We start from the raw sequence: 19,103 nt of genomic DNA on the forward strand, positions 1-19,103 counted from the left end.
AATTTTTTGTTGCTAGGATATTCTTTCAACAATATTAAATTTATAGTAATTAATAAATACTATTATAAATAATAACAAAGAAACAGTAAAGACACCTTTGTGTTCTTTTGTGTTAGTTTATTTTTTCTGTCAGTAATTTACAAGTGACAGTAAATCTACATGACTATATGCTGAAAGGGCTTTTGAAAAAAGAAGAATATTTTACACTTCAGACGGTTTCATGTTGGACTTCATAGTTACAATAAGACTGTTATACTGTTTTAGGTGTTCAGATAATTGGGGATAAGCACAATGGAAAGCTCATCTTTTTTTGCTTGCCAATCTTTACACAGCTTCCCAGCTAGCTTAATGCCTGGAACAGTCCATAAGACTAAAGGTGAACATGCTGGCATTTTCCTTCATGGATTATAGAGCAAGAAACAAAGTCACACAAATTAAATTTTTGACCTACTTTTGTGTGCACCAACGTCTTGCTCGACACTTAGAACTTTATAAAACACGTTACATACGGCTTCACCAAATAAATATGTATTACACAACCTTGTGAGAATTGAGCCATTAGATGCCATTGAACTACACTGAACATCTTTGACTGCAGGTTTTAAAAGCCTGAAGACTATGTACTATACACAAAGAATGGGCATTCGTCAGTGTATCTGTGCTATTTGAGACAACTGCAGAACATTAAATTTTTTTCGAATGACGAACAACTTACATTTTGTTGCACTACTTTTGCATAATGACAATACTTCAGTGTATTATCTGTAAGTAACGTACATGTATTCTCATTCCAACTTTGTCAAGTAAATACAGTCGAAGTTCTCAAAAGTGGACACCCTCGGGACTCGAAAAAAGTGTCTGGAGCTGGCCGCTTACGTCTAAGCCGTATCTCTGAAAGTGTCCGGGGCCGCTTACGAAAATGTAAAAATACAGAGTTTGTATGGAAGTTAAAACGGGGTTTCAAGCAAGGCGGCCGTAAAAAGAGCTGTTCGCTTACGAGTGTCCGTTTAGAGAGCTTCGACTGTATCTTTGTTTCGGTTCCCCACTAACAATGTTCACCTTGCATAGGATTGTACAGAACTTCTGAAATATTTACAAATTTTTTGAGGTGCATCAAGAAAATGCAAGAGCCGTTACAAGAGTTTTCTAAACAGTGCCATGTCATCCATTGTAGGGTTTTGCTCCTGGTCTTGCTGCCTCTTTCTGTAATTCATTGTCGATCTTAGCATTGATTTTCTCCCAATCAACCTCCACCTACAGGCAAAATATGGTGCAAAAAGAATTACACTGATGTTTATTATTAGTGAATGACTGATATATTACTGTGCCTTTCAATGACATGCAAACTCTGAAGTTCAAAACCTAACTACAGCTATAACTAAAGTGGAATTGTTATTATTTTTTGTTTAAATTTTGTCTTACCCCTTGTGCATACTGCAGAAATCGTTGTTTTGTTTCCTTTCTGTCAAAGTTTTCCAGATGTTTGGTTCTGTATGCCAGGACTGTGTCTACATGAGTCTTGTGTTTAACAGCAAGTTCAAGAGCTCTGAAAATTGATTAACAAACAGTGTCAGTTCCTCTATTCCCCACACTGATACCACTTTTTTCTTAGTCATTGTGATATTAAATTATTTGCCATATTAATAGCTTGCTTCTGAAACTGTGCATTTGTTGGAAGTAACTTTAAAGTGCATTCGAAGCAAAATCAACTTTTGCATATTTCGAAAGTTCGACATGTTTAAGACACGATTCCAAAGTTTGAACCATTTCGAGAAAAAACTCGCAATTTCAAAAGGCCTGAAAGTTGCACTATTTTGCTCTCAAAAGTGTCCTTCAAATTGTGTGTTCAAAATATCACGTCATGTGGACTGATGACATATTGTTGTGGACAAGATTCTGAGAGGCAACATGACGTCAAGTGGGAAAGTTCGCAGAAAAGGAAGATATTGCGTCGCTGGTGCCCCCAATAATTTGCAATGATTGGATGAGGCTGAGTATGATATGAAAAATTATGCAGATCGAGGAGCGTGTTATCCGGCGGATAACACCCTCCTCGATCTGCATAATTCTTCATATCATACGAAAGCCGAATTAAATACTTGTTTTATTATTCATTTAAAATATTTCCAGGGCTCCAAATGCAGAAAATGAATTTAATATGGTTTTCACAGAACGCAAAGTACACAAATACACAACAACGTTCGCTTTAAAATTTGATTTAAACTTCACAACTCGGTTACCTAGATTAAAATTCCCTGTCATTTATAATGTCGATATTTAGCAGTTGCTTGAAGTGTCTAGTGAAGCCAATTCTGATGACACAAAGCGACTTTTTCGAGTACAGGTTTCCATTGTTCTTGCTAACGTCGACGTAGAATTTTCGTACAACTGCGCCAAGTCCTCCACTGTGGATGGTTCAGAAATTTTATTTTCTTGAAAATACGCTTTGAAAATCGTTGGACTCGCCTTCGTTGCTTTTTTCTCCTTGTCTTCTAATAATTTGATGATTTTCTGCTCGTCGAACTGCACAAATCTCGCCATTTTCCCAGTCGTTGTGCATCAGAGCAGTTGCCGTGTAACGTGGGAACGAGGTTGCGATCGGTTAATGCCGTGGGAACGAGGTTGCGATCGGTTAACTTTTGATATTGGACAATTGACGTCATTTAAATGACGTCAATGGCCGTATAATAGGACCTTCTTCCAAATTTGTTTAGTGCTAGCCGGTTAGCTGGAATTAACCGAGGACTGAAAGCCAATCAGAAACGGAGAAATATTTTGAATGAATAATAATCAAAGTTGTATGAATTCTAGCCACACTTCTCCCTGCAGATCCTGTTGTTAGGGAGAAATTTGTTCGAAGACATCGGCCTGATTTCTGTGAGCCATTGTCAAAGTACAGTACGCGTCTCTATGCTCGGCACATTTTGATGAAACTTGTTATTCGCGAAACTTGTCAGTACTAATTTCCGTGGTACAAGAAAAGCAAATGCGAGCGCTGTACTGATAAGGGGAGCAGTGTCAACACAGGATTCTAATGTTCCTGCAGCACCAGCAGTGCTGAGTCAACGTAGTAAAAGACAAGTACGTAACATATCTTTTAATTGTAAAATGTTATGTTATTTACCTGTCCCAATTGAAGAGGTCAATATTCATCTGTATTGCCCGGTAGATAAGTCCACCTTGCAGCAATATTGTTTCTGCTTCTTGAGTCTGCCGACAGAAGAGAGCCATGGCAGCATTTCTTCCTTCCTTGGTGGGAATCTCCTTGATGTGGTTGATATATTGGACTTTGTCAGCCTGTCGATCAGAAATGTTGATACCTTTAATATCACTACTGTACTACTAAACGTTTGGGTTGTATGGGATGCAAGTTGATTGCAGGTTACCCTCCCCCAGCACTCAGTTTTGTCAGGTGTGTCAGCAATTAATTGGTATCAGGTACTCACCACATGGAAGAGGCCATGGCTTAACGATTAGCATGCTGAACTCTCCATCAAGCAGACAGAGTTTGAGCCCTGGCCAGAGTGATTGCATTTTGAATTTTTGGTAAGCACTACCCGCCTCTCCCCACCACGTTTGTAATCTTTAAACGATGTAAGTGCTAGTGATTATCTATTCGTGTGTTAGCGTTAGTTAAACGCAATCCATTGTTTGCGCGACGCTTTTTATAGATCGCCTTTCAGGCACACGTGCGTTGAGATAAGAAAGCTGACATGTCACTTTTAAAATTGTTATATAACGTTTGTAAATGTGACAAGTCACGTTTTTTCCACGAGATCGCAAGTGATCACCCACAGCGGAAAGTAATCCCTTGAGAAATTAAAACAGTCCCTTGAGAGTTAACAAGAATGTGGTTCCACATTTTCCCCTACATAACTACTATTCTCCTTCACTTTACTTGTAAACAAGCAAAAAAGTCGAAAAAAGCGGGATAACCTCTGGCTGTACAGCCACTTGGCCAGATGGTGGTGGAGGGGCACTGTGAGAGAAAAGTGCCTTTTAAAAAACGCAAGATATGAAGACACTGATCATGATCTAACTCAAACTCCCTGTCATGCATTAACCATGATATTTATTTACCACTTCCACAAAAAGATAACTGATACAGTTTGAAAAAAGTCGATCAATTCCTTGAGTTGTTGTGTACAATAAAACCTAACTGGACAGAAACACAATAGAATGCAACAAAAGGCTTACAGCAAGGCGCCCAAAAGTGTGACCACTTTTAATTTATTCACATTCTTTCGTGCAGATTTAATCCAATCAAAAGCCGTAGATAGCTTGCAGTTGACTTCTGATTGGATTAAATCTGCACGAAAGAATGTGAATAAATTAAAAGTGGTCACACTTTTGGGGGCCTTGCTGTAATACATACTTCATCTATAGCAGCATAAGCTGTCTCAGCTGTGTTCAGATCCTTTGCATAGGCAGCCATGGTGGCCAGACATGCCCACAAAACAGTGTCCTGGAAAAACAAGAATAGCCATTTTCATACAATTTTCACTTTGAGATACACAAACACTGCAAGACTGCCGGAGTTTGTAGTAGAAAGAACAAGAGATGAAACAGTTATAGGTGCAACCAAAAGTCCAAACATTTGGCAACAACAAGGTTCTGCTAACTGGCAGAAAGAGACGAAAATAAGTAGAAGTGTTGCTGGTGCTTTGAAACTTTGCACAATAACAGCTCTTTTCAAATGTCAAAGAATCATGAAGTATGTTTTTACCTTTACAAATCTACAAAGTCGAATTGCATCATTCCATTTGGAATCACTGGCATACTTGTGAAGCATGGAAGGATAGGGTGAAATTCTGTCGAATGAGAAGAAATAAAAGACCAATAAGGCAAGTGATGTCAACTTACAGTTTTGATAGAGATGAAATGCTCAGAAAGAGAATTCGACATATCGGTATTTGATTTTAAAACACTAAACACATGATCATGACTTGTTTCAGTTTCTTAAAGACCATCTTCAGCTGTTAGTAAATTTTACAAAACACATTTGAATTCATAGTATGCTGATAAAACAATCAAAATTACAGATAATCCAGAAATTCATTGTCTTGTTAAAATCAAATTTATCGTTCTCTTTCTAAAAATGATATTCAGGGAGGAAAAAGGAAAAAAATGACCAAGGCTGGCCATAGAGCTGAACTTTATATCTAACTTTAACCTTAACTGAACCGAAATTTGTTAAGGATCCATGATCTGAACATAAAGACAGCAGAGTGAAGAATCCTGGCCAAAATTCTCATTTGATCCATGATCCATCATCTTTCTGAAATATGTGAATCTGCTCAATTTATCACAGACTTCCGTAATCTGTGCATTTTCTATAGCCAAATTTATCAAGCTGTGAACCTATTTACCCCCTTGTATACATGTAGACCTGCTTTTTATGTGTAACACTTACATTGTGCTGCACAGTGAGCCATCAGCCCTTCTCATTGTACAATGGTTTTCCAAGAAGCTGACAATCTGAGAGTTTTTTCCAAAATCACTGAAAACAGGAAAAAAATCACAGTACTGTAAATGCTAGATACAGCAAATTCAAAACTAAATATCTCTTAAGGTACAGGCATTCTTTGTCTGTGGGATTTTGCTTCATGTGTATTCACCTGGAATCTTTCTCCAAAAGTGTTTTAGGCAAGATATCCTGATCCACATAAACTGCACTGGGATAGTACCACACAATAAATCTGCCGTCCTGGAATGCCGCCAGCATGTTTGTGTTGTCATTCCATGCCATTGTAGTTACCATGGTTCCTGGAAAAGAAACCAAATCTCGACTTATAAGACCAAAGGACTAGTAACTGGAAATGCAGAGAAGCATGGTTAAAAAATAGTCTGCATAGGACCCTAGTGGCCCATCAGGCTGGAGCTTATCCTGGTTTCTGTCAGTATTATTAGGCTGCAATAAGGAGTATTTCTACTCCCCCCTGGATGGGATGCTAGTCCACCGCATGGTTACTCCCCAGCATTAAATTCGCTGGTACCTATTTATACCCCTGGATGAAGAAAGGCACTATGACTTGAATAAAGTGTCATGCCCAAAAACACAATGCAGTGCTCAAGCCAGGACCACTCGATCCCAAGTCCTGTGTGGTAACCATTAGTCCACCATGACTCCCAGGCCAAAAATTAAGGGTAAATGAATTGACAAAAATAAAATAATGTAGTTCTAATTTTACAAAACAGTTTGTTTCATTGGCACATTGGCATAAAATTAGGGAGGGTACATGATGTGATAAAAGGAGTTTAATTTAATTGGTTCAGTTTTAAATTAAATTTCCTGTTTTGTACAATTTAACAACTAAACCAACTGATAGAAAGCAATCTTATCATTCATCCAAGATTCACATTATCTAGTCACTGATATAAATTAAGTAAAAAAAGTTATCTAAGCTTACCAAGTTTCACCAGCCTCTCTGCAGGGCCAATGTGTTTGATTGGTGTAAGATACAGATCTCTATTTTTGTCGATAATAGCCAGTTGTCTGTCGCTGGTTGAACCACACTGGCTCAGGGCAATCTCCATTACTTCAAGCTAGAAACAGAAAAAGTAACGAGATGAGAAAAATAAATAGGAGAAAAGTGAAAACAATAAAAATGGCCAGAGGTAGCCCAAGAAAAAAAAAAGTCTGTCTTTACAACATGCTTTTAAAATTCTTTATCACTTCAGAAACATCTGAGATTTACATAACTAAAAAATTTCATGCTGATGAAAAACTGACATAGGAGATAACAATGTAAAAGACATGATTTAAGCTTGCAAAGAGAATTCTGTTTAACCCAAGCTAATAAAAGTCTTGAGGGATAAAAACATAAAATAGCTTACTGAATGTTGAATTGGTTTGTCGCCCACTGGTTTTCCTGATTGAGTCTCAAACAAATGAATCACTGGAACAAAATAACAATAGTGTTAGCTTAATACAACTTTGTATTTTCTGTAAACAAGAGATGCAGTGATCAAAACTGTTACGAAATTATGACAATTTTCTCAAATACAGGGCTTGAGAAAAACTTGAATTCTAGCTTGCCCTTTTGCAATCTCGCCCCCAGAGGCCGTAATCCATTTGTTTGGCACCAAGATCTCTGGGCTAGACTGAAAGCCCATCAAAACCACGGTCAAATCTGATTGGCTGTTGAAATGAGATTTCAGATCAAGAGAAGCAGCTCTCAAGTTTTGCTTGCTCAAGGCAGTTGCATGATTGTCTAAGTACATGTAGTTTACTTTTTTGATAATTTAGTCAACAGGTAATTTGATTGCCTGGGCTGTGACAAGTCCATTAGATAAATGTCATAAAAGTTACTGGCCCGGCAAGAAAATCTACTTGTCCCAGACGGCTGAACAGCACTTTTTTTTGAGTCACAAAATCAAATAAATCATATCAGCAGGCCCACGATTTGAGCAATTATAGGGGAGGATACATGTTATGCCTAAGTAATTGGAAAGTGTGCCCATTTTGTTTGTAATCCGGAGACTTCCTCTTTGTTACTGTACAATTTTCTTAATTTTAGGTCAATTCAACTCCACTCAGTTTTATTTTAACTGTACCTTTTTCATCTTTACGATCCTTGATTGCAAGGGTGTCATTACTCAGTGTGCAAGTCTGTTCATTCAAGATATCTGTTCTTAATCCTTGATACTTTGGAACACATGTTAAACGACCCTGAGAAAAAATGATTAACAATTAAAACAATTTGCTTGCTACAAGCTGATTGTTAAGGCTACCAAACTGTGGTTGATTGTACATCAATTTATTGCATGGAGAGACAACATCAGATGCTAATTAGCCAGTAAGAATTGTAAACCCAAATATAAACAATTAAAAAAGATTTCAAGGGGGTTTCTGCTTTTCATCGTAGTTTATGCAAGAGAAAAACTAAACTTGCTAGTGCTGACTTCATGCAAGCAAATACCGACTGCAGACCTCTCAACCTCAAAGAACCAGAAATCTGGAGATCGAGACCAAAAAATCGGGAGATTTCAGTTAAATCCGGGAGATTGATCAACTGACTGACAAAAATAACTAAAAATCAGGCTGACCAGGTGCTTATCAAGAGAAAGTGTTTGTTTCCTGTTATACCAGCACAAAAACTAACGTTATTTTCGCGGCTTGTGTCTTCTATATATTATGGTTTTCGATAATGTGTCTAGCGCACAAACTCAACCCTCCAAGTTTATTTTTTTCCTTAGTGGCCATTTGGCCACCAACTACTCAAGTTTTGGTCGCCAGTGAAAAATTTTAGTCACCAAATTAAGCTGATGCTTTCAATCCTTCCTCTCAATTTAAGTCGCCAGGCTGGCGACCTTGGTTCAAACTTAGTCGCCAGCTCCAAAATTTTAGTCGCCATGGCGACTAAAATGGTCTTAACTTGGAGGGTTGAAACTAATGAAATACCTTTACTGACTACGGACTTAAACAAACTTGGCACAAGACAATCGCCTCAGTAAGCCAAAAATAACATTACACATGAAAATTGTTATCCTTACAGCGCGTGACTCAGTTTATCGTGAGATTTTTTAGTCTCATCGTGAGACCATGAGATTGAGCTACAAATCGTGAGACTTGAGAGGTCTGCCACTGTGGGGCTTTCTTCTCAAAATGTTATTTTTTCATATGACAAAGAGGTAAATTAAAGAAAAGAAATTAATTAAAAGTAAATATGAATAGCACTAACTGTCAAGTACAATGATCAAAGTCAGCCAATTACTGAGATACAAACCTCATAGGAATAAACTTGCAGACCAGCGTCATCAACTAAAAGAAAATGCCTGAAGAATAGAAACCAAAAAATGTAAACCAATTCAAGATTTTTCTTAACACTGAACTATTTCTGACAAAATAATTCTTTTTAAATATCATAATTCAAAACACTTACTGCTTCTGGCTTATAACTCAAGATTACTGCAGTTTGCATTCCCCTTGGAAATTTTAATATAGTACTTATTTTCAATGACTACTTTACATTAACTGTAGGTATGTCAAACACCAAGCCACAGATCAATTTGATTTTAGTCATATTTATGTTACTTAAATCAATGTATCAGTGAGGAAATACAGGCTTACAGAACTGCCTTTTGTAATTTCTGAATTCAGATTGAGATGTGCAGGGTATAGTAGCAAAATGACATATATATTAATCAGGCACCTATTCAAAACTACTTCACAAATAAAACTCACTTTTCAGTCTGGACAATGAGGGTAATATTTCCATTCTTGAGGTCAAATATCATAGGTGTATTCCAGTTTCTGACACTATGGAAAAAAACAAATGGTATCATCATGCGGCGTTTATTCGAGGGCGGCATTTATTAATATTAATTTCTGCTCTAAAATGCGGCGTTTATTGGAGGGCGGCGTTTATTGGGGGGGGGGGGCATTTATTGGACGGCGGTGTTTATTGGAGGGCAGCGTTTAATCAAATAAATACGGTATGTCACTATGTACTTCTGATAAAATGAATCTTTCCCTGATTAAAGCCAGTGGAGTTATGAAATTGCCACCACTCAGCTGATTAGAAAATAACTTTACTTACAAAACAGAGTTACATACCTGTAAATATAACACTGTGACGTTGTCGCTACCACAAGATGGTTGAAGGCCAGTGAAGTCTTGATAATACGGTCACGGAAGTCTGAAAGAACATTATGATACAGCCTCAATAAACAAATGACGACCATTATTATAAAGCTTTTTTGTGTTTGAAATAATTGAAAGCAGTTACCCAATGATTCTTTGACATCATTGATTACATCTCTCACGACAATACTCTTCCGATCTGTTACAGTAACTTCAAAGCTCTTCCACTCAAGACGCCTGCGTAAGACAGAATGTTGCATTCAAATACAGAGTTACAAAAAGACAAGTCACTCATAAGTGAAAGACATTTAAATTAGTTAAATTAGTCAATGAAAAAATTCCTATTACACAAACAACTAAAAACACCTCACAACAACACTTGCCTTTCAATCACATGAGCAAAGATAACCTGACCATTCCCACAAGCCCCAGCAAGCTGAGTGCCATCACTGGACCATGCAATGTTGAATATTGAACCAGTATTGGGTTTTTCCAAGGTGTAAGACCACTAGCAGAGAGAGAATATTACACAGAACATGAGTCAAGTGTACAAAGCACACACATGAATCAGATTATTTTGTTGCTTTACTTGTGCACAGAAAAACTGCTACTTTCTACAGGTACTGCATGTTCACATTGGCTTCCAAAGCGGGATTTTCCAAGATAATATTTTTATACCTTTGGAGAATAATAAATAAATAAATAAATAATTTACTTATATTGCGCAATTATCAATTTAAAAAATTTCAATTGCGCATTACAATATAGTTAAAAAAAAACTAAAAATTTAAAATTTAAATTCACAAGCTAAAAAAGATTAAAATGTATAATTATGACTATAAAAAGAAATGTACAATTAAAAAGCTTTTAAAAATAAAAAGGTCTTGATGGCTTTCTTAAAACTTTGCAGAGATGGCATGTTTCTTATTTCACTTGGAAGATCGTTCCATAATTTAGGGGCGGCCACATGAAAAGAGCGATCCCCTCGACTGATATGCGCTTCAGCGGCATATCAGTCGAGTTTGGTTGAGCCATAGTTTGTATTTTGGCAAGACGTAGTCGAGCCAAAATACCCATGGCGAGACCAAACGAGCCTGATATGCCACCAAAGCGTATAGGTATTTACTGTACCCAGATTCAGAATTTAGCGAAAAATTTGGGAACTCCGACTCTATTGTTTCAGTCTGAATGATTCAGTACTCGTCGGCAAACATCGCATAGTTGGCGAGCGGGCTCAAAATTAGTTTTGGCGGGAAAGTTTTTACATCTTCACTAGCTAATCTTAAATTACAAGATTCTGCTTTATTGGTAAAACCTCTTTTCAATTCATCGTACGTCAACACTACTTTACTTGTGGCATATCAGGTCAGTGACTTGATATCGTTGGATATCAGGACAGTCGATCGCGCGTCTGATTGGCTACTTGCGAATTTGGGTACGGTTAAAAGTTTTAATAATAATAATATATTATTGATATAATATTTGGTCAAAGTATCTAAATGTTATAACCTTCAGTTGAAAACATAAATTCCTCTCTGAGATTCAATGTAAGGTAGTGAAAAGCATTTTGAATGCAAGAGCTTTTTATGTAAGGCTATACCCAAGCAACTGGACAGAGTTACACATGATTAGAACTACAACTTTCTTGCTTTATGTTTATTCATTTGTTCATATATTCATTTGTTCCATCCGTCCATCCGTCCGTCTTCCCACCCTCACTTCCATCTATCACTTTATTAATCAATCAATAATTAAGTCCTGATGATACACATATTTTATACAAACAAATCTTTACCCCAGTTTTGTCACACAGCCTCAAAGTATTGAAAGAGCCAACAGCAAACAGTTCACCTAAAACAAGATCATACACAGTAGTACACAACAGATTGCTTGAAGAAAAAGAAAGTCAAAGACTTCAAACAGTTTACAAAATGCCACCTAATTTAAGAAACCAGCCACAAGTAACCCCAGAGGGGGGGGGGGGGGTACTCATAAAAGTTTAATACGGGGAGGCTCCGCCCCAAGTTCTAACCCCTTACCTTTTATATACCATTTTGACAGAAATTGAACCCCTTTCGTATACCTTAAACTGAAAAAAGGTACCCCTTTCATATACCTAAGAGACATAGCGTGGACTTAAAATAGGAAGTTTTCTTGTCATTTTTATGTAGCGCTTAATAATTAAAATAATACAGCCATAAATTGCGTCTGTTCGAAATATTCAATTTAAAGGCCATTTTAAATAGCCAAATGACAGACTTTCATACCCTTTCATATACTTAAACTCGTGAAATCCCTACCCCTTTATATACCTGAAGCCTGAAAAAGGCACCCCTTTCGGGCGGAGCCTCCCCGTATAGTACCCCCCCCCCCCCCCCGGGCAAGTAACTGACAGAGTCAAGTCACACAGGTCACACAGGTAGACCAGAATCGTTTTTATACTTATATTATATTTTAATTTAAACAGTCTCCCGAATAGTAAGCTGAAGGCTAGCTAGAAGACCAGACACTTAATAAAGTTCTTCTTCTTATTATTATTATTACTATATAGGTAACTGGTACTCCTTTCAGTGATAATTGTATCTATATAATTTTAACAGAATTCTAACTAAATGTTGCTCACCATCAGGGGCCCATGAAATGCTAGTGATGGGATATTCATGTAACATGCTTGAGTACAGCACACGGCCATAACTGTCCCACACCTGCCATGATATGTGAGATATATGAAAGGTTAAAGTCTGTTGCAGTCCATTGATCAGTGGAGCCATACACCTATTATGGTTCATTGAGTTGTCGACTGCTTAATTATGAAATAACTTGGAGTACTTATACTACCCTGGATGGGTTGCTAGTCCATGACAGGTTTTACTCCAGTTGTATTACATGTAAGTTCATTGACCTTATGTATTTCCTTTGGAGATTCCAACCCTCCAAGTTAAGACCATTTTAGTTGCCATGGCGACTAAAATTTTGGAGCTGGCGACTAAATTGGAAACTAGTTCGCCATCCTGGCGACTAAAATTGAGAAGAAGGATTGAAAGTATGAGCTGAATTTGGCGACTAAAATGTTTGACTGGCGACGCAACTTGAGCAGTTGGTGGCCAAATGGCCACAAAGGAAAGAAATTAACTTGGAGGGTTGGATTCCATTTACTATATAATCAGTCTGAATGATGGAACAGCAGAATAGCAGACTTTCAATATTGTTGGAGTGAGTAAGCTTCAATTTCTACTCGAACGATCAAAAGAATTTTATTTTCTTTGTCTTCCAGGGCTATACATGTAAGTATTATTATTTTTTTTGAATTCTCTAAATTAGGATTTGTGGTTATTTTCCGCCATTCTGTCTTTTAGTTAGGATTAATTTGGGGTAATTTTCTAACATTCCACATTTTTTAAGGCCACCCTAAGCTTGCAAACTGAATATTTAAATTATGAAACAACTGTCCATTATTTTGGAAAAAATGCAATAGTAACATGCATGCATGCACAATACCTTATATTTGCAGTCTTCTCCACCAGAGATTATAAGATTGTTGATAGGGTTCCAGTCCACTTTTAACACAATTCCTTCATGAGCCTTCCACTGTAGAGAATATACACGAGAACAATTGAAAATAGAATCGACACAATGCGTAGCAAACAATTCTTGCAATAGTCAAAACCAGGCTTTTAGCCAGGATTAAAAAAGTGGGAGTCCAAAATTATTATAAGGCCTGACTTAAGTTTGTTCTCATAGGTCAGGGCCTGAGAAGCATACAAGGTGTTTTTCTGCAGTTATGAGTGCAAAGGTATCTAAAGATTTCCAAATTTGCTAAAAAAAACTCTGTATACTATACAGTTATTCATATAAAATGAGTATATGAAATTCATATATTGTACTGCGGATATACATTTTAAGAAAATGAAAGATCATCGCAGTAATGTACTCAACTTAAGAAGTTGAGAAAAGCAAGCCTGAAAAAAAAATTTTTTTTCAGGCTTGATTTTCTCAACTTCTTAAGTTGAGTACATTACTGCAATGATCTTTCATTTGCCTACAGTTATTCATATTAATTAATTCTCTGAAAAGTGGCCATCCATAGGAATCTCACCTGGCTAAAAGCCTGGTCAGAACTTGTACTAGATACTAAACACTAGATGCAAAGTTTATTAACACAATATTAAATAAAACAATGCTAATTGAGTTGAACACTTCATCTTTGTTTAAATTAAGATCTTACTTGCATCCTGTCCATCCATTCTCCCAAACTTAAAATACTTACTTGATAAAATAAAACTAATACTCCTCTTTTTAACTTTATTGTCTTAACATAATCTGTAGTTTGATGCTGTAACGTGACTTGTACTCTCAACATCTCTTTGAATGATAATTTTAACTACCTTATTATAGCAAATAAACCCCTCTGTGGTCCCTGTACTTATTACCTTATTATAGGAAATTAACTCTTGTCTTAATTAAGGTATTTGAAATTAACGCAAATTGAAGGAAAAATTACTTCTCAATAAAGGAATTTAACACGAAAGAGGGGTAACATTTCAAAATGAAGGAAATTATTGCGACGCGCAAATCAGGAACAAGTTTATTTCAACACTTGTAGGCCTATAATCTTAAACGAAAACAATGTTCGTGGTACTTTTCCCACTTTGAGCGTTCTTCACAGTATACGCATCAATGATAGTGGCAAATAAAATTATATAATGCTTTTTCCTTGGAGTCAAGAACGTCTGGACTGTAACAAGAAATTGGGACCAAAATAATGGAAATTAACGTCATGGAAATTAACCCTCCACATAATTAACGGTGCAGAAATTAACGTTAACAAAAATTAACATGACTTAAATTAATGCAAATGTTTGAAATTTGCATTGATTTCATGATGCCTTAATGATTGTACAAATACATGTATATGTCCACATGATACCTGGACTGGCTTAGCAGCGGCTTGTAAAGGTTTAATAACCAGCTGCTTTCCACTTGTGTGTAGGATGTGGTCCGAGTCAGGACTCCAAGCTACAGAATACACTGGGGTACCTGTGAACACCACAGAATAAAAAGTTACCGTGGAATCCTAGTTTCTCACCTCAAGGGGAAATGAAAATTGCTTACAATAGAGAAGTTGATAGTTCAGGAAATTGGGGATTAAATCCTGACCCTGGCCGGTGTTTACAAACTTAAACCTAATCAGTCCCTCAAGCAATAAATTTCCAATAACCTATCTTGGGGTGATAGAGTATCGATGAAGTTGTTAGGTTTGATTATTTAAGTGAAAGAATTATTTAAAATGGTGGGTAATGTATAATAAAGTGCAAATTATTTATATACAAACCTGTTTGAACCAATGTTGACCTTAGCATGCCGCTTCTAGACCAGATCTTCACTTGGCCATCTTCACCAACTGGTGAAAAACAAAGACTAGTTTAAACATGCACGTGACAGGTTTGACTGTGTATGGATTTGCAGGCCTATGATCACAAATCCAGGCGGGGTATAAACAGTTCAGACGGCTACAACACACAAAGGCTGTGTTCACACTTAGTGCCCGAGGACCAGTACCTGAGCACTGGCAAAAAGTAGCATCATGTTCACACACAGAAAACCAAAGTACCTAGTGCCTCTTAAGAACCTGGTCTTGACCATGTACAACTGTACTCGGGCACAGACACCATGCCCTGATCATGGCATGGGTACTTGAAGAAATACTGTGTTCACATTAGTGCCGAGCGAGCCCGGGGGGTGACTCGCATATGAAAGTGACGGGGATGCTCGTCGTCTCGCTTAGGGGTGTAAATTTCGGACTTTTGGTCTCGCTTAGGGTGTTCCGGGCAAAACACCAATATTTTTAGCCATAATGGTTTCGTTTAGGGTTACACACGAAGAAATATACAAATATAAATTCTATTCTTAGTTTTTTGGTATCTTTTAGGGGTCAAGAAAAGCTGGAGCCACACACAGATTGGTCTCTTTTAGGGGTTCTTTTCAAATTTTCCAACAAGCATCCCCGTCCATTTCATATAGGATCCCCCCCCCCCCCGGGCGAGCGAGAACCGTACTCGGGCACCCTGCTCAGGCACCAAGTGTGAACACAGCCAAAAAGAAACCTTACAAACCTGTAACCATGGCAGAACCATCAAAGCTCCATCTTCCAGAGAGCACAGCACCTCTGTGGGCCTCAACAGACTTCTCAACACGACCATTCCGAGAAATCAAGTGGAATTTACCTGTAGGAAATGTAACGCAAAGTAAGATCTGTCCTGATTGTTGTCAGTTTCAGGTGAGAAGTACATGTACAGTTAATTTCTGCAGCATAAGTGACTAGGGTACAATTGGATGGTTATGCATACATGTATAACGGATGGTTAACACGATTGTTGAAGTGTACAGTTGCAGGTGGGAGGCGCTGTGGCCTAATGGTTAGCGCGCTCGACTCCGAGTCGAACGGCCCGGGTTCAAGGCCTGGCTGGGGCGTTGTGTTGTGTTCTTGGGCAAGACACTTTAGTCTCACAGTGCCTCTCTCCACCCAGGTGTATAAATGGGTACCGGCGAATTTACTGCTGGGGGAGTAACCCTGCGATGGACTAGCATCCCATCCAGGGGGGAGTAGCAATACTCCTAGTTGCTTAATGCTACGGAAACCGGGATAAGCTCCGGCTGTATGGGCCTCATATGGGTTGGAGACAGACTTTACTTTTTACAGTTGCAGGTGGCTTTTAGATATATAGGAACCTAAATTCTGTTGAAAACAGAAACGGCAGTCTCAGATGTGGCAGCTTGAGGCAACTAGGTCATACAGTGTCTCCTAATGAAATCCCTTGTCTTAGGTGGTCGATAAGTCATGCAATACAAAATCTAATAATTATTAATGATATTGAGTTAGCTTACCATCAGTAGAAGTAACTACAAACAGTTCAGACTGGCTCTGTTTCTTGCCTCCAGCACCACGTGGAAACCAGTGGATGTCAGTTGGAAAGAGTTCTGCAGGCAACTTAATGACCTGTCATTTATTAAAAGGTTTAGAGTTCAATAAAATTTGAAGTAGGCAGCTGGCTTAAGAAAAGTAACTGACTCTGGGAGGAATCATTATTTTATAATTACTTCAATTTAGGGGAAAAAGTAGCTGACTTTCCTGAACAAAGTGAGTGATGTACCTGATAATTTTTGTCGGCCATCAATGCTTATTATAATTATTGAAAGCACTGAAAAGGCAAATAAACTTCACTTAAAACACCAAGTTCAACAGCTGGATTGATTCATCAGAGATGCATGTACATGAAATCAGATGCAAACTATTACTAGTAATGATTAATATCTTTACCTGCGTGGTTTCGTCTGATAACAAATTCCACTTCAATACACTATGATCATCACTGTTGCATGAAAAAAAAATATTACAGTCAAAAAGAAAGTAATATTACTTTTCAGTTGTAAATGATTTATAAATGGGTACTGCTGAAGTTAATGCTGGGGGAGTAACCCTGCGGCGGACTAGCATCCCATCCAGGGAGGAGTAGAAATTCTCCTAGGCACTTCATGTAGGGATGAGCTTCAGCCTCATGTCGCCACTCAGCTCAAACACTAACAATTTTTACCAACCTTTTAAAGATACATTATAAAAACAAATTTTCTTAACATGGGACCAGAGAGCTTGTTACAGACACCAGAATGAAAGTAAAGTTGACTCTGTTAAGAAATACAAACATTACTCACCCACTAGAATACAGCTCATCAGCAGTGGTCCAGCCAACACAACTTACTAGGTCTTTATCTGTGTTGGCACAAGTCAAGAATGTTACAACACTACAAATGTCTTATTATTTTGCAATTCTGATCATGCCCTTGATAAAGCTATAGTGTTGAATTACATATTAGTTTATTACATTAAATTTTTAAAAAATGTCTTCTAGTTATTAGTGGAGGGAGACAGGAGGGCAGGAGCCTGGGAGAAAAGGGGTGGGAGGCGGGAGAAGAAAGGGCGGGAATTGGGATTCCCATGGTACTACGTACTGGGAGAAATTGAAAAAAATCTGCAACATATAGTTATATTTTGCAAAAGGAAAGGGACAAAGAGGAGGGAACTACTATGAAAAGGGGTAGGAAGTGGGAGAAAAAGGTATAGTACAGGTAAGTGGGAGTTAGAGACACAGAAAGTGGGAGGTGCAGACCCCCCTGCCCCCCACCCCCTTATTTCTATTAACTGTGTGTTAACAAACTGCTAGAACTGCACACAAAACAGGTTAACGACTGCTTTTTACTGGGAAAATATCACCAAAGGACTTCCTAGTATGTCAGACCAAGAGAAGCAATGTCTATACAAGAATGGCTGAGGGTGATACTAGCGACCTTCAGATTGGACTACGAGTACAAGATTGAGTATGAGTACGAGTTTTCAAACCAAATTTGTGTGCCTCCTATAATCACTTATCACACCTCTCTTTCCCTAACATTTATTTATGCGTTATAGTTTGAGGGATACAATTGTGTCGCAATTCCAAAGTCGTACTTGTACTTGATCTCGTAGTCAAATTTGAAGGTTCCTATTCTCTCAGTATGCTCCTGGGCTAGTGAGAGTCAATAAGAAGTTTATTACATGGCTCTTTTTGCTGCTGTTGCTGACATTTGCCTGGTGGTCAAACATTAACATTGCTCATAATCCCCGTGGGCATTACAGGGAAATCTGACACCAACTGTTAGCCAATCACAGCGGATGTTATAAATAAACCTTAACAAGCTCTAGGTTTAGTTTGTCAGTCTGTTAATACACAGAGCTTTTAATTTTATATAAGCTAACTAATATAAATTCCATGCAGCATTACCTTCACCTAATCTCTTTTTATGGTAATAATTTTAAATATAAGCTTATATATAGAAAGCTAGGCGTAAAATGCAGTACTTACTTAATCTGTTATTAAAAATGTACATCCATATTTTCAATAAGCTTAAGCTTACTTCCAAAATTAATCGCTTAAGCTTAAAATCGAAACACTCATGGCGATTGATTCTCCACATAAACTCAAATTTGTGACAAAAAATTAAGTTGAATAAGCTTACATAAAGCTCAACATTTTATATCTCTGAAAATCAGCTAAAGGTAACCTTGTAACTTAAATATTTTTTTTTTAATCTCAATACACTCCCAATGTAAAGGCTGTCATATGAGCTCTAGTTGCAATTAACTTTACCTGCCAACAGCAAAATACAAAAGAAATAAAAAGGATACGTTTGGATTCTTTCAGCATGTGAGTTTTGAACCTCATATTTGATGTTTTTCAGCCGTCTTCAAACCCAGATGCAAATGACTTCTTTCCTTGACGACTCGTGACCAAGGTAAACAACTTCGATAAATATACGTTAAAACTCGCACATTTCAGCAAAACAGCGCTTTAGGGAAAAACTTTATCCATTCAGAAAGGTAACATAGTTCTTCAAGTCACTGCATGAGATGAAAGAAATGAAGTTTTCAATGTTTTTACGTGAAAATCGTCGATCCTTCTCCAGTGGAAGTTTTTGCCGCTCA

General features: G+C 37.6%; 1 protein-coding gene across 1 annotated transcript; it reads right to left on the reverse strand.

Moving 5' to 3' along the window:
• Window positions 1–106: 106 nt before the first annotated feature.
• On the reverse strand, window positions 107–19,103 carry LOC144664469 (intraflagellar transport protein 80 homolog). Its single transcript, XM_078525617.1, has 25 exons — window positions 18,807–19,103; window positions 17,297–17,354; window positions 16,905–16,956; window positions 16,472–16,583; window positions 15,700–15,810; window positions 14,919–14,987; window positions 14,514–14,623; window positions 13,085–13,174; window positions 12,210–12,291; window positions 11,382–11,437; window positions 9,970–10,094; window positions 9,732–9,823; window positions 9,560–9,641; window positions 9,188–9,262; window positions 8,730–8,778; window positions 7,558–7,672; window positions 6,838–6,899; window positions 6,411–6,546; window positions 5,619–5,766; window positions 5,414–5,500; window positions 4,727–4,811; window positions 4,376–4,465; window positions 3,125–3,297; window positions 1,423–1,546; window positions 107–1,254 (listed from the first exon to the last, which is right to left on the reverse strand). Exons 1-25 carry the CDS (start codon window positions 18,841–18,843, stop codon window positions 1,162–1,164), a joined length of 2,313 nt encoding a protein of 770 aa, XP_078381743.1. The 5' UTR covers window positions 18,844–19,103; the 3' UTR covers window positions 107–1,161.

This window comes from Oculina patagonica, chromosome 8 (assembly GCF_052425735.1).
Source record: "Oculina patagonica isolate OP01 chromosome 8, crgOcupat, whole genome shotgun sequence".
Classification (NCBI taxonomy): Eukaryota; Metazoa; Cnidaria; class Anthozoa; order Scleractinia; family Oculinidae; genus Oculina; species Oculina patagonica.

Coding starts and splice junctions, on each gene's coding strand:
- LOC144664469 (XM_078525617.1), bottom strand. CDS start 18,843: ATGAGGTTCAAAACTCACATGCTGAAAGAATCCAAAC. Junction 12,292..13,084: donor GAGAAGACTGCAAATATAAG/GTATTGTGCATG, acceptor ATATCATGGCAG/GTGTGGGACAGTTATGGCCG. Junction 9,642..9,731: donor TGATGTCAAAGAATCATTGG/GTAACTGCTTTC, acceptor ATGTTCTTTCAG/ACTTCCGTGACCGTATTATC.